The sequence below is a fragment of the Cydia splendana genome, chromosome 16, assembly GCF_910591565.1.
Source record: "Cydia splendana chromosome 16, ilCydSple1.2, whole genome shotgun sequence".
In the NCBI taxonomy this organism is placed as follows: domain Eukaryota; kingdom Metazoa; phylum Arthropoda; class Insecta; order Lepidoptera; family Tortricidae; genus Cydia; species Cydia splendana.
Window position 1 is genome coordinate 10,126,036 of NC_085975.1, and position 16,706 is coordinate 10,142,741.

A 16,706-nucleotide genomic window follows, 5' to 3' on the forward strand; every position below is an offset into this window, starting at 1 on the left:
TGTCTTTATCAATACCGGGATCCCGGGATCCCGGTATTGACTATAAATGGCTTAAAAAATTTAAGTTTTTTTTTTAAAGGCTTACTTTTACACCAGATATGTATGTCCTTAGCTTAGGATATTAAACCAAAATCGCCATCTGCAATAATTATGTGAACCCTCCAGGTTGGCAATCATTTTATCCGCCTTGTTGACTTCACAAGTCACATTTTTAGTTCAACCTAATAATCAGCCAATAAATATTCTTTGGCACCAATAATTCGTATGCCATTACAATTAATTTCTTTCTACTTTTTGATAAAATTTTAATAACTAATTATATTAAGGGGCTACCCGACATTTTTGACAAGTTTTGAATCGAATCTCCTATTTTTTCTAAAAAAAAAACACTTTTCGTATCTAGTTTGCAGTGAAGAATCTTACAATTACATGTACGAAATCTAAATATTTGGGTTCGTATTTGACGTCTCGAGAAACATGTCCAGGGTTTTCATTTTAAACTAATTAACACAAAAGTTATGGCCAGAAAACCAGTTTTTAAGCTAAAATTGTTCAACTTTGATGCCAAATATCTCGAAGGCGATGAACTTTGAAGTAAATATAGGATACTAAACTACAAAACCTAATTCAAGACCAAAAAAAGTAAGACAATGTTGCCACTGCAATAATTTGTTTGTAAAATAGTAAATTCCTTTTGATAAATAATCATGCTAAGATAATTAATTTATTAGTAATTTTACTCCTGCGATTTAAAAAAGTACTTTTATATACTTATTTTTGCATAAATACAAGACGCGCTAGTAAAAAGTGGCAACATTTTCTTACTTTTTTTGGTCTTGAATTACGTTTTGCAGTATATATTGCTTCAAGCTGTTGCTGTCAATATAATAAGCTACAAAAAACATTAGAAAACTAAGGGATTCAGATCGAAGGTCATTCGCGTGGGGTAGCCCCTTAATATATCCTGAACATCAGAATTCATCACCAAATATTTATCTAACGCATATGCACAGATCTTGTTTCAATGAAATGATCTTCTTTAATTAAATTGGCAAGTTATCTTCTTGATACAGCCGAATTTGACCATTTTAATAGATTTTAAACGTTATAATAGGCACATTTTCCTTGTTTTTTGAAAATACCGGGATCCCGGTATTTCATTAAACAATACCGGTATTGAAAAATCTGTTTAAACAGACGGGATCCCGGTGTTTCGGGATCCCGGGATCCCGGTATTGGAAGCCCTAATATACAGCAGCTATAGCACTCATATACCGTGCAAAAAACTGAGCTATAAGAGTTACAAGTGGCGTGGTCAGTAAATAACCGATACGCCGTTATCGCAGCGGCGCAGGGACGGACGCTCAGGCGGTTTAAAATATGGCCCCACGGGTCGTTGTGACCTGTCTCGTGTATTCCGAAGACGGGCGAGTACTCAACTCGGAAAAACCTGTATAAAGGGGCCCACTGATTAACAGTCCGCCGGACGGTATCGGCATGTCAGTTAGAACAAAATTTTGACAGTTCCGTACAACTGACAGGCCGATACCGTCCGGCGGACTGTTAATCAGTGGGCCCCTTAAGGGCTCATTTAGACCCACCAAAACGTAATAGCTTCAGCCAATGCCATCGTCGATAACTTTTGGGAATTAAAAGACTAATTAGGACTTTATTATTTGCGAAAACGGGACTTAATCGCGTATATTAACCACCAAGTGAAGTAAGACCAAGTGCCTAGTTTAAAAAACTCGTGCAGCTAGACGATGTTGGTGCCAGGCTTCTCCGAGATCACGAGTAAAAAGACGGCCTCGAAACGTCGGAGGTAATTTTAAAACTTAATTATACGCAATTAAGTCCCATTCTCGTAATAATGTGTAAAATTCGTGTAAGTTTAAATTGGTGTAATTAGGATTTAAATATCTGTTGACAAAAGTATACTTAGACCAAATTGAGAGTTAATGCCAGAAAAATAAACTTATACTGGTCTGTCTCCAGCGAGGCGATTGCTCGCTTATAGCCCATACGCGATAACAACGCTGCCTCATGTACTGTGAAGATACGGCCGTAAACATTTTTAACTTGCGATTCACGATGAGTAATAGACGAAAAACAACAAATGAAGAGCAGGATCGTCGAGGAACTATTTATGGACGCGTTTAAACGATGAGCTACGCTTACTTAACTTTAACGCCATCGCCAGGTGCAGACAGAGCGATATCTGTAGATCTTATCTCAAAGGAATAAGGTTGAAAAATTATCACTTAAGGTTCTGCAAACATTATTCATGAACTGTACATTTTTAAAGGATCGTCGGAAAGAAACTGTAAGGTTAGTCTAGGTTTCCGACAGGCCAGCGGGAGGTCAAATTAACTCGGTTTAATAAGTAGTCTGGCATTTTATGATGCTCATTGCTCACCACTTGTTTGAATTTTATGTCCAGGGTAAACAGGGTAAATAATATATAGTTATTTACGATACAAGTGCGGAAAAGAGGAAACGAGTTCCGAATTACCTATTCGCACGTGTATCGTACAACGATTTACAGTACATATGGCCCTTTAAACTTTTGACATCGCACGAAAAGTGCTATTTTACGCACTGGTGCGGGTAAATAGGACCATATGTATTATTGTAAAATAATATAAGTACTTACCTTTTAATTTTTAGTTTAAGTTATTTTAATTGTAGTTAGTTTTATATTCCTGTTCTTATCTATATTGTTTAAATAAATAAATTTTTCATACTACTTAGTATATACCATTATTAAAATGCCACTGTTTTGTTATCACTAAAACACAGTATGTGCACATTTATGGACATTTACGAACTGTCAAAAATGTGGAGTACCCATAAATTGTTCATTCCCTTGGGCGCTAAGCACACTGGATAGGTACGATTCGCACATCGTTGCGATGTGCGAGCGGGATGTCGCTATAGGACGTGCGAATCGAATCTAGTGTGCTGAGGGGTGGATTTCAAAATCCTGCGAAAACTTATGGTTCGGTCTTTATAAAAAAAACTAGTAGGTTGTGCGAGTTGCAACTTTTTTATGTTTTTAAGAACTATTATCTTCATGTTCCTTCAATTACCATCTCCAATAACTTAATAGTTTTTTTTATATAAAATGTTTTATGTGTCTAAAATCATCACCGTCTACCGGAAAAATCTGAACCTTATTGTTTGCAGTGAAAATTATAGCATACCTATCGTACGATTGCGATTTTTCTTTTACTTATATCTTTTCCATGTTGTTGTTTAACACATGGGAAAATATGCAATAATCCCTTCACCGAGAAAGTACATTTAAAAATATTTAAAATTTTGTCACGAATATTCGTCAACACCGTCATGGTAATGTCAATGTGAGCTTATCTCCGTGTATGAACAACGAAATACCGCTAAAGGTCCTTGCCCTATTTCTCCCTTTAATATAGAATGCCAAAAATGATTTCACTATAAAGTCACATCATTGAATCGTGAGAAATATTACGAACAAATTTGTAAAACGTAGTTTGTCACAACAGAGCATCATCACCGTTATGCTTTGGTTTAAAAAAGTTACAAATGATATATTAGAAATAATTATTGAAATGAATGGCAAACTACATGAAGTTTATTGTGTAGCATAGACATTAACTACTATTATTCGTATTCTAGAAATAAAAACAAGAAACTCTCAAATCGTCAACACCATACCCATCATCACCGGGAAAAAATGACGACCGGTGATGATTTCATGTGTATGGTGATGACGGTTCTCAGAAACTTTTCTAGTTATTTTGCTATAATTCATTATGATATTAAGCTGTATGTTTGAAAAACGTTCTCTATGTCTTCTAACACTATATAATGTCTACCTTATAAATGTAGAATAAATGTAGAAGAAGATATGACTATTTTTTTTCACACTAGAGGATGGTTAGTTTTAAATAACATTTTGACTGAAGTAGGCAAAATTTAGGTCACTTAGAACTTAGACTTAGAACATACAAATGTTTATTTTTTATTATCTAATAATGTAAATCGTGCAACTTAGAGTCTGTAATTGCATGTTAGTCGTGTTAAAACAAAGTATTTAAACAAGCAACATATATTAAGTTTTAAGCGACCATAGGCTACGGTACTGGCTCACTATCGTAATGGCCTTATGTTTTTTGATAATATTATATTAATTGATGTATATAATTACAGCAATTAATAATTATACCATTGGGTAGTCACCGGACCCAATACCTAACATTTTGTAACTTATGACATGCATTACAAGTAGGGGTCTTGCAACTTATAAAACACTGATTATATATTAATGTTTAGCTATTAAACAATATATATATGGATTTAAATCATTATAGCTATTTTTAAAGTTAATTTATTAAACAACAAAAATACAAACTTATGCAATGAATCAAATTATCAAAAAAAAAGTAATATATCATAAAAATTAAGCTCACTGGTAAGCCAGCAAATTTATAATATGATATAAATACCAAGTTATGCAGTAGATAAAAGAAGATGCGGGTTTAAACTGATAATAAGAGTACAATATTGTTAATATGATTTAACATTGAAAAAACCCAAAAAAATAAATGAATACATAAATTGCCTATTTCGGAATATACATTATTTAAAATTATACAATAAAAATACTTGTTATATATTTATTTATATGAATAAAATGTATTTTTTATAATTTTCTAAAAATAATTTATGTAGCTAGTCTTATGTTCAAAAACATGTTATTTGTAATGTTTATTAAAGTTCTAAAGCCTTACAATTAAAAAAAGTTTTTGTTTTATTAATTCGTTTTTAATACATATATAAATTAGTTCCCAAATCGTCATTACCGTACATGCAGTGTCATTACCGTCTATAAAAGAGTCATTACCATACCATGATTGTCATCACCATCTTGCGTTTTTATTTTCCGAAAGCGATAACTTCAAATATAGCCACAAATGATTGTATAAATACCATAAATATCCTCAATATACAGCCCCCTATTACTTTACCCAGCTAGAATCGTGTTAAATTAAACATTTAAAAAAAATATTTTTTTGTATGGTGAAATTTTTGGTGATGAAATCCACCCTGAGGTGGTGCTAAGCGCCATAAAATAAGCCATATTATCTGCAATAGCAACATTTTTTTTATCTTCCATGATATTTTCATGCGGAATTCCGTTCCGAATTGCAGTAATTGAATCTGCATTCGCAAGTAACTACGGCTCGCTTGCTTTAATTTGTGTAAGTGTTGCGGTAGGGTCGGCAAAAACCCACGCCGTCTGAGAATGATCAAGTGCCGGAGCTTGGCGAAGCTGGAGTGTCGAAGTAAGCCGAAATCATTACTCTCCTTTAAGCGCATAGTAGGTTTTTAGGATTTCTATTTTTATTTAAAACAGTATTTTTTAAGATTAGGACAATCGAATAGCATCTACAAGCAATTAACTAACAACTTTTAAGTTGTCGGAATTAACAATTAACTAATACTTAGCAGCAATATACGTTGTTGTTAACACTACTACAAGAACTATATTTAAATAACATAGATTTCCTGTACATTCAGTGCATAATTTGTGTTAATAAATAAAAATATATCTCCTTTCCTTTTTATTAATAATATATTTTATCTTCAACATTGATTTGATAATATGAAGGAACACATGATGGAATCAAAAATCGGTTTTAAAATAATGAGGAAATGTGTTCACATTTTTAAAAACACCTTTTACCATGACACCGAAAAAAATAATTTTCTACAATACTACCAGAACGTATAGTAATTAAAAATATAGTTATACCTACTAAAATCCGGTAGTAATAACAAAAAATGTTGTATCGTGTAAAACTTGTTTTTTAAACATCACTGTTTAATTCTAGTTAAATGCAATTTAGTACTGCTTACAATTTCGTTGTATATGTAAAGATGCAAGTGTTGTAAATATTAAACGTTTGTCTCGTTTAATATATGCATCGTAACACTAACTATTGATATGTAAAAATAAAGATACGAGTGTACACGTTACAAGTTATTATGTTGTGGTTACTATAATGCATTGTAGTCTGAACGAATCAAACAGTTGTGCCAACACCACGGTGTATGCGCGGGTGGCGGGGGGCGGAGAAAGGAATTGCGCAATTCACAGAACGGCAGCCATTACGCCAGCGTCTTACGTTCCGGCCGGTCGATGTTTTATTTACGTATATCCTGTCCATAATTTTATTGTAAACTAGTACAAGTGTATAGTATAAGTGCGTGTTGTTTGCGTGTTACTGACACAGTGAAATGTGCGGGCTCCGATTAAGGAAAAGTCCTCCCGCACCGATGTGGATAAGGAGGGATTCAAACTGGTGGAAAGGAAACGCAAGGCGCGCAGGGCGCCTCGTAAAACTCTGTGTGGCACTGCGGAGCCGGTTACTTCTGGCCTACGAGTTGCGACAAAAGGCGCTCTACGTGTCTCGCCTGCATTACTCCGCCGGGGCCGACGAGGTGGTGGAGTACGTCCGCCGGAAGACTGGCTACACGCTGAGGGTGCACCAGCTACAGTCGCGTCACTATGTGCACTTCAGTTCATTTGTAGTGCGCGTGCCGCGGCCTCTGCAGGACACCATCGCAAGCGCGGACTTCTGGCCGAAGAGTGTGGTGTTTCGGCGGTTCCGGGGCAACCTGCCGAATCCTACGCCGAGTCAGACGACGCTACGGAGCCACGCTGTTACGTCGTCGCCCAAATCCAATGTTTAATTTGTATGTCATTTTTGTGTATATTGTTTTCTTTGTGGAGACAAAATGTTTTTTTCTTTTGTAGTGTCACAGTGCCTTGGTTTTACTGTAATGCTGTGTTACTTATTTGATCAATAAAATAAAAAAAAATAAGTGTGTAAAACTTGTCTGTATTTACTAGAAGAACAGTGTACTGGTTATATATTGTTCACGTAACCAGAACCCACTGTGCTGAAGGGACTTCTAAACGGGCCATATGTTCACTGCAATATGTGGCCGGCAACTATTAGTGTCCCTCTCTAACATGTGAGTAAGAGGACACCAATAGTTGCCGGCCACATATTGCAGTGAACATATGGCTCGCTTAGAAGCCCCATTAGCACAGTGCGTTCTGGTAACGTGAACAATATAAAACCAGTACACCGCACAAATCGTTCAGTTACATATACTGAATACCTTGTTATAACAACAGGACAGGAACGTATATGTTACTGTATTATTTAGTAACCATTAACAGACCGGCTAGTTGGGTTTACTAAAAGTCTTATACCCACTACTATACACTTCATAGAATTAACAAATTTAATTTAACAAGAATGGTCTGGTTATGTTTACAAAGTGTCCTGTCGTCACATATACAACAAGACAATATAGTACAGCTAACCAGATTCTGGTTACCAGTACCAGGTTTTTTTTCAGTGGATGAACTAGAGTCTGGCTAGCCAAAAATTGTTGACAGATAATTCGTTGTTGTATCACCAATTGTCTAAACTTAAAAAAAAGCTAAAAGTCAGTTGTCAATTTATGTCATTCATTCAAATTGTTTGCGGTTTATAAGGGGTTTATTGTAAATAATATGTATTAATAATGTCTATACTGAGTAAGGTTCGCAAACTTATATTTAAGCTCGTAAATAATTACGACAATGTGCGAAATCGACGTGTAACGTTGTATAATGAAAAACTGGAATGTTTACAACTCCTGAACAAATGTAAACAAATTAAGAGGTTGGTGCTCTATAAATATTTTGATATTTGCATATTTGGCATAGTACTTGTGTATTTTTTTTGGTGATGGATTAATATTACGGTATTATTGAGCTAGGTCTTATTCACACTACATTTAATTTTTCGCCTTGTTACAATGGTATATGGTGAGAAAGTGTTAACATATGTGTTTATCGTTGACTGTACTGTACTTTACTTAGGTACCTTACGTGTGCACAGAAAATCAAAAATATTTTCTAGTATCAAAACTATAATTCCTACTACACAAAGTGTGACCAGCCCAAGATTTTTTGAATTTCCCGCCAAACATTTGTGTAATATTTCAGTAGCCAGACTCTAAAAATTAAACACTACGAATATGTATATCAAAATATATACGTAACACAATACCTTCTTACATCTTACCCCACAAACTATACAATATTCTTTCAAGGAACCTACGGCCCGATTCGAACTTTAAGATACGTCAATTAATAGACCTAGAAACGATATGGATTAGATGTGTCAGTGTCAAAAGTGAAGTTTTTGTTTGAAGAAACGTCACATTTGACACTGACATATCTAATCCACATCGTTTCTAGATCTATTAATTGACGTATCTTAAAGTTGGAATCTGGCAGCTAGTATTTCCCCAATAAAACCAGAAGCGATCATCACTACACCCTGTTTTTGCTTACCGTACGATTATTCGGGAGGCCCGGCACGTCCGTCCTAGACCGTACTTCGGATGGATTATACTCCCTTTGTCGTAAATTTTACGACTTCAAAAATTAGGCGCCGTGAGCGGACTGGCTCCGCGGACACGTTCCTCGGCAAATTGTTTTAACGGGTTTGTGGTCACCCCGGACTGTCTCATTTGTCGATTTAAAAATCGAATTCGGACTAAGTATCCTGGCACTCTTTTAGTTAATATCGTATTAGTGGCACTTTTGTTGGACGTAGCTTTGCGTCGGCTGAAACCTTAAGAAGTGCTTTCGGTATCGGTCATTCGTTCAGAATTTTAATTAGTGTTTAATTATTATTTAGTGTTGAAACAGATTTCAGAAAACGAATAGCTTCGTACCTACTCGCTCATATGCACTAACACTTAATAATCTGGTTAATATTTAAATAATTTGGTTGATTTAGATTGGATCTGAATTATACGCGTACCTAATGCCAAAATGAAACCAAACTATCTTAGTGTCAGTTACGTACCTAATTAGCTAATTAGCCAGATTAATCAGATTTCCTATTGACTGCTTTCATTATATCAGGTTAAAAGTTTAGTAATTAATGTTGATTTTATACAAATAACATAACAGCAATATGTTATTACATACTATTTTCATGTTAAAACGCATTTAATAAACACAACAAAACCACCGTCCTTTTAAATATTACATTCACCTCGCCGCTTATTGCGAAACACGCTCTTTTATATTTCAACTAATTTTGGCCATAACTTAAAATGCAGCAGTAAATTAAAGTTGTATTATGAAAAGCCGACGCAGCGGACTGTTCGCGTAGCCTTAAGGGCCTGGCCCAAGTTATGAACTATAATATCCGGCATGATAATCTTCTTCTTTTCCCTGCCCTTATCCCACGTTACTACTTATGTGGGGTCGGCACAACATGTTTTTCTCTTCCATTCTCCTCTGTCTTTCGTCACCTCAGCACTCACCCAACACTCAAAATCCAGCCTAATAATATGTGTATGAAACAATTATGCACATACAATACTCGTAATATCAAAAACAAACAAAGCTTACCTAAGTTTTGTTGCCCACTAACCAACAATAGACCATAGAAACCACGTTTTAATCCAAAATTTAAACATTGCTAAATTTGGCAGGTACCTCACTTAAAACACCTCTAAATACTCGCATATTACGACATTCGGCGATTATAGGTTCAAGGCACAGATTAATAAATAGTTACTACGTAACAGATACTTCATTCCCAAACAAAAGCAAAAATACCTACGCTATAATAGCCTACAGAACCTTAATAATAATACCTGCTGCTCAGGACAAGAAGAAATGTACCATAATTACGCGCACAAAGAGTCGAAACTGTGTTGCCCGCCGTTCGAGTCACGTGCCAACGCGTCATCGTAAGAATGCGCTAGGGTTGTAGCTACCCTACCTATGATGATTATTGTAATAAAACGAATGTTGCGAATCAAATATGTTTTAGTTTTAATATAATGATTTATAATTTTTTCACTTCTCGGAATTCTCTGTTATTAAAATTTAATAAGTAGTTGAAAATATCGTAAATCGCGTAAATAATTTTAATAAATATTCAGGAGCAAAGCAACAGACAATCAACGGTTTTTAAAAGTTGTAATACGGTGCTACCAGGCCGATTAATTATTACGTCGTCAAAGTTATTTAAAAATACTTTTTCTAACCCTTCAATATAATTATTAAACTTTCAGGCGGGACCTTTAGCCCGCCATAAAAAGATGATTTTGTATTATAGGCTTTTTCCTTTGTTTTTTTGACTTTTTCACCCATCTACTGCACAATAATTACGTGGTTTCGGCATTTCGAAGCATAAGCGCGGGAAACGCGCGGTGCAATGCGGTACGAGCGCTGAGGCGGGCGTTCGGCGGCCCTCTGTCGGTTGTATCGTCAACGATACGCCGAGCGGTAGGCATATAGCGCGTGGCCTTGAGCGTGTGACGGAGGCCTGTTCAAGGCGACGACTTTCGGATGGCAACCGCATCAGCGTTGCTGTTGCAACATTCCTGCTGCAGCGTTGACTTAAGGTGACAGTCCATTTCCAACGACAGCAGCACTACCATTCATTTTACTATGGAAATTTGCAATAACACCGACGCGTTCGTACTAGTAGTGCAGCTGCGGTCAGAAATGGAATGTTACCCTTATGCAGACACTGTCAATCACCTTAACAATGAGTGACGGATTGAACGCTCTAATCGCGGTAAGGCGGCAACGAACGTCAACACATTTTTGCAAGGAAATTGACGACATCCCCCGAGTTAACGCTGCAGCAGTAACGCTCCAACAATAAAGGATGACTCACGTTAGACCGGGCCGTGTCCGGGCCAGAGCTTCCGGCGCTTACTTTTCTATGACATGACAGGCGATCACGTGATGCTTTCCATAGGAAACGATGCGCCGGAAGCTCCGGCCGGGACACGGCCCGGTGTAACGTGAGTCATCCTTAACGTTGTTGCAATCGCCAACCAACTAAAGGCAGGATATTCCGCCTCCCGTTTGCTTTTTGCGCCATCGGCCAAACGTCACTATGGTTCGTGATTTATCACTCGCCACGCCGCTAACTTATTACCACGCTTATGTTGAACGAATATGGCGAGATCATGTGTTTTGAATATAACGATATAGCGACCAGAATATAAATCACACCATTTGGATTAGACACTCTGGCCTGGTTAACCGAGTTAACGTAAATTAATCCCTTATTCAGTATTGTTTTGATTTGATACCTTACTTATGGAGTTATGATGAGTATTTCGTGGCTAACAATAGTAGATATTAAATTGCAAACGTCATAATTATTAATGATCATTAATATCAGTAATCACTCACTGCACAGGGTGGCCGTCGTCCTCGAAGATTGAAATTTTAAAATATCTTGCATTGTTGGAGTGAGTTGGAGTATATCTGGATATAGAGACACAAAAATTTCGATTCCGAAGTAGTGGTAGGTTCGGTACGCCCTAGATAATACGAAGGAGCAACCCGAGCTTTTTCTAATATCAAAAACTTATTAATAGCAGCTTTTAGAACGTCATATCTAAAACGATATGAAATATTCCTGTTTCGAATGTATTTCTTTTCCTTTATACGTAAGTTTTAAATTAGTGTCTTGAGTAGGTACTTCAAAGACTTAAGAAAACTACACATTTTTATCAATTCAATGTCAGAAGAATACATTGTAATATTCCGGTTTTCTTGGGCTAAAAAGGAATCTATAAATATACTATTTTTCCTATATAATAGGTATTATATTGTAACTAGATATTGTTACTTAACTGGTCAATTATAAACCTTATTCCAACTCAATAACGTCTACTAATGGTCAGCGTTCTGTTGTTAGTACATTTTTTATTCTCTTTCACATTTGCGGGCAGGGTTATGTACGTATCTTCAAACGAAAACGTCACTTTTGACACTGACACATCTAATCCATATCGTTTCTAGATCTATTAATTGACGAATCTTAAAGTTCGAATCGGACAGTGCAGCGATGTACGCGATGTAATATAGGCTACGGTAACCGTTGCATTCTGTTTTGGTAAATACAGCTGAACACCACTTATCATTGCGTCATATCCGTCACTCCGTCCGTCCGTCCTTCCAGTAATGTTAGATCCATTTAACTAAATATATATATCGAAAGTGCGTATATCCTGCAATTAATTACCGTATGATTCATTTCACGTTTCTTTGTTTCAGGTACATATTTTCTTCTCTGTAACTGAAGGATTCGCTGTTATACGCTCGAGATGCAATCTTGAAATCCTTCGATTCGTGCCAAGCGTTAACGTTGCAGCCTGAAATAACTAATAGGAAACAAAATTGAAGCATAAAAGAAGGAAGACAATTGGAAATATATTTTTTATTTCAAGTTTTATACTTATACTATGGCTCAATGGAAGACAATCCGCACTATCTCTGAGCAACAAATTAAGAGTATATTGCTCAATCATCAAACCAATCTGGTCATATGGAATCCAGATATGGTCTTCTACTAGCAAATCAAACATCCTCTACCTTCAAAGAAGAGAAGTGCTGGATATTTAGGGGAAGGTGGGGCAATGGCCCTATAATTCTGGAAACGTCATATATATTTCCCTGAACCAATCTGATTATAGTCTTGCGACTGATTGCAGATATTATATAAGAAAAAAAAAGTTTTATAGGTACTTGAAATATTTGAACTTACAATACTATGCAGTCTGGCCTGTAGAAATTGGTAATAATGTCAACGAACCAATTTTATTTACCTGCATTATTATTATTTATACACTGGAACCTTGTACTTATTTCTGTTGTCGAAAGCAAATTGTACTTCATATTTCACTGCCAAAGGTAGTTGTAAATATTTCAGCGATGTCAACTGAAATACAAGACAAGTACTTAGAGAGGATTAAGCAGAATATCAACTATATTCGTGAACCTCCTATCTTACTTTACTGTAAATTTGAAACGACAAACTTACGCAATTGGAAATAGAGTCCAAATTACAATCACTTTGAAAGCTGAAGATATGAGGTTTTAAATATAGAGTCAATATCTTCAAAATTATATTATTCAGTAAAGACATCTGTCCCTAAGCTTGAAGGGCAATGTGCTGTCTTCAATTCGACTGAATTAGTTTAATATAAGCTGAGTTTAATTTACATAAAGCCTATATTCATGACTGAGCGTAGTTGAAACAACATTTGTAAAACGGGCTTACTTATTATTGTATCCATATTCAAGGCACTCGCCTACAATAAACACTTAAGACACGTTTCCATTATTGGACTTTATTACTTTTCAATAAGGTGGATATTTTTAAGGTGCATTGGATAACTTCAATTGCGGGATATTTAAATAAAAATGCAACTAAACTAGAATCTCTGTACCTACTGTAGCAGCGTAAATGTTGCCAAAGAAGTTTAGAAATATATTAGGGATTTTTAAAATTACACCGCTTTCGAGGTTACCCCAATGCACCTCAAACATTTATGACGTCAACCGAAGTGCTCAAAGTGTAAACTAATCTCAAAAGTGCTGTCGATGCATCGAAATGTGATCAAAAGTGTACCTAAAAGTCTACTGCTAAGTCAATATTCAATCAAATCAGTATAATCAATTCAGATTGAATTGTTGTCATTGAACAGAACTGTTTCTCTACTACGTCTGTTGCATGCTGTAAATTTTCGTAATATCAATATCTTCTTGTATTTATTAGCCGACGAGCGTGAGTGCCCTGTTAAAAAGCAACGCAACAATGGATGTAAAATATCCTGGAGGAGAATTCGAACTTACATTCCAATCCAATATCAAAATTGTCATTTTGCTATCAGTCACGCGTGCATTTCATTCGTACTTGTACGTACAATGTATTGGCACGAGCGTCGAGCGTGATGCACGGGCGAATGATAACAAAATGAAATGTAGTTTCGAATTGGCCTCCTAACTAAATTGTGTCCAATCCTCAGCCAGTAGTCTATGTAGTTTAGATACAGTTAACTGTATTGATAGAGTAGGAAATAATTGTGGAAATAACGAAAACACGTACGCCGTAAAAGTAAAAATAATCAAAGCAAACTGGAAAATTAAATTAAATAAGTGGAACAGTGAACGGTAGTGCAAGCCACCGACGATAAATCTCTCGACGTTCGTACAGTCCGTTTGACGGGCACAACCCTAAATAATGGGCGGAATTTCGCGCCATAGACCAGAGCATAAACTATTAAAGAGACGGCTACAACCGACGATGGTGCAATTTTATGACCCGCTTTTGCATATTGAATGGGACGCCACTCGCGCTGGAAAATGGCCCGATTTTTTATTGGAGATTAACAAATTATTGCTTACGCACCAAAATAATGTTGTTTTTGATTAATACTGGCCTTTGTAGAAGGTTAACAAATGTGAAGTCTAGTTTTCAGTCATCTATATGTAGGTATATCTAGTATTTTTTAGTTCGATTAGGGCGATCAAAGATTAGACACATTTATTTACAGCCGATTGCATTACTGTCATAACATTTGTTAATTAATACAGCACCGGGTGGCACTGGGATAGAATAAACTATAACTTCTTTAACATTTTTATTGATTAAATAACTGATATAAAAAATAATACTATTCAGCTTTTAATCCTCTGGGGCAGGGGTCCCAGCAGCAGGGGTCTCAGCAGCAGGAGTCGCAGCAGCAGATTCCTCTCCTCCTGTTACATCCACAGGTTCTGAAGCGGGCTCGGAAGGTGTTCCCGCAGTAGATTCCGGAGCGCTCTCTGCTGGGGTCTCTGCCGGTCCCTCGGCGGGCTCTGGTTCCGCAGCCTCGGCCTTGGCTGGCGGCTCTGCTTCACCTTCAGGCTGTGTTTCGGTCGGTGTAGGAGGAGCTTCCGATTTAGGCTCTTCAGGTTCAGGTGTAGGCGCTTTGGGGATTGGTGCAACTTCAGCCGGGGCAGAGACAGGAGCAGGGGCCACGTCAGAAGCTGCGGCAGGGGCCGCGGCAGGAGCCGGAGCCGCCGCTTCTTTCGCATCTTTTTTATCTTTCTTCTGTTTCCTCTCTAGCGGCAAATACAGTTTGTATTCCTGTGGCAACTCTTCTTCAGTATACAAGCGGTCGCTGAAATAGATCCTGCGCAATCGAGCATTGGCATGTACTTGGACACGGAGCGTTTCAATAAACTGCGTGCCATACGCTCTTTTTGTAAAGTCTGCCAAATTAAACTGTATCTGGTTCCATCCCCCCGACAGTCCGATAGGCATGCTCGTACAAAACGGTTTGATTTTTGTAGTCGACTGAAAATTAGATATTCTGAACCGTCGCCGCATATTGTTGTCATCGAGAACAGTTATTTCGAAAGAGAAATACCGTTTTAGATTTTTCACTATTATGACGAGAAAAGGTAGTTTTATTCCCAAAACTTGGTGGTTCTTTGGGCAAGTGATGTAAGTAGTCGCAACGTTCGTGCTTACGATTTCGAGGACGATGGAATTGACTTCTTTGTCGGTGAGCCGTTTGATGTGCCCATTCTGGACTTCGCTGTCCCATATCGCAAGAGGATTAGATCCACAACTGTAAAATATTGATAATAGTCCGCTCTGAAACGTATTTTTAAACATTATAAACAAAAGTAATATCAATCGAATCGTTAATATATTGGCAGGTCACGTACCTTGTGACACTTGTTTGACAAACTTGACGCATGCCGCCGGCCAGTCGTGTGTTTACACAGGCAATGACTTAAATAGGTTGTAGCATTATAAAATAACACTCATAATTATGTATCACTAGCGACCCGTCCCGGCTTCGCATGGGTTAAGAAATTATACACCTAAACCTTCCTCAATAATCACTCTATTGATAGGTCAGATAGGTGAAAACCGCATGAAAATCCGTTTTTGAGTTTATCGCGAACAAACAGACAGACGCGGCGGGGGACTTTGTTTTATAAGGTGTAGTGATAGACCTACTATTATATAGACGTGCCATGGACGTGCCATACGCGTCCGTGGGGGAACCTGCAGAACATACGCAATGCGACAAAATTAAAAACACGTTTTATCATTCCTGACAACATATCAAATGCAACCTACGTAATTGGATTCCTTGTCAGTTGTTATTTAATTTATCTATTTGGGTATAGTATAAAGTGCTTTATTAACACGAATAAAAAAATTAACAATAACTACAATCTTTTTCTTAGAAATTAAATTAATATTATAACTAAATAAATTAGAGCTAGCAGAAAAATATATAAAAAGAACTGAAAAAGAAGAACCACAATCATAAAAACTGTGGGCAACAAAAATATTCAACGTCACAGGACTTTTTAGAAATACGCAAAAAGGAAAAGTGAGACTATAAGGACAAACAATAATAGCGCTTTCTCTGTTACTCCTACTGAAAGTTCCATGAGCAATGCATGTTCCAAGTGCATCTCGTTCGTTCACCTTCGCCCTCCCCCATTCCATCTCTATATTGTTGTACCTCTACGTTAGTATAGTACAGTCGCCATCAGATATATCGGAGCGGCAAAGGTGTTCGCAAATATCTGAACACGCCTCTATTGTCAAGGCGTTAGAGTGTGTGTTTAGATATTTTTGAGCACCTCGACAACTTCGATATATCTTATGGCGACTGTACAAACACTACATACAATGTACAGTTACCTACACGTAAATGAAATAATTAATATTAAAATTATATTTAATAAACAACTGAAACATAACATTCTTAGGAAATTAATCAATCAATCTATATGTAATCAGTAATTAACCATT

General features: G+C 36.7%; 2 protein-coding genes across 3 annotated transcripts in view; one reads left to right on the forward strand and one right to left on the reverse strand.

Annotated features, from left to right (window-relative positions):
* LOC134798253 (semaphorin-1A) overlaps window positions 1-16,706 on the forward strand; it is a 385,737-nt gene that overhangs the window by 208,036 nt on the left and 160,995 nt on the right. The gene's annotated exons all lie outside the window — the stretch shown is intronic.
* On the reverse strand, window positions 14,510-15,621 carry LOC134797876 (cilia- and flagella-associated protein 20-like). The gene has a single exon (XM_063770225.1). The coding sequence runs from the start codon at window positions 15,543-15,545 to the stop codon at window positions 14,568-14,570; it is 978 nt and encodes a 325-aa protein (XP_063626295.1). The 5' UTR covers window positions 15,546-15,621; the 3' UTR covers window positions 14,510-14,567.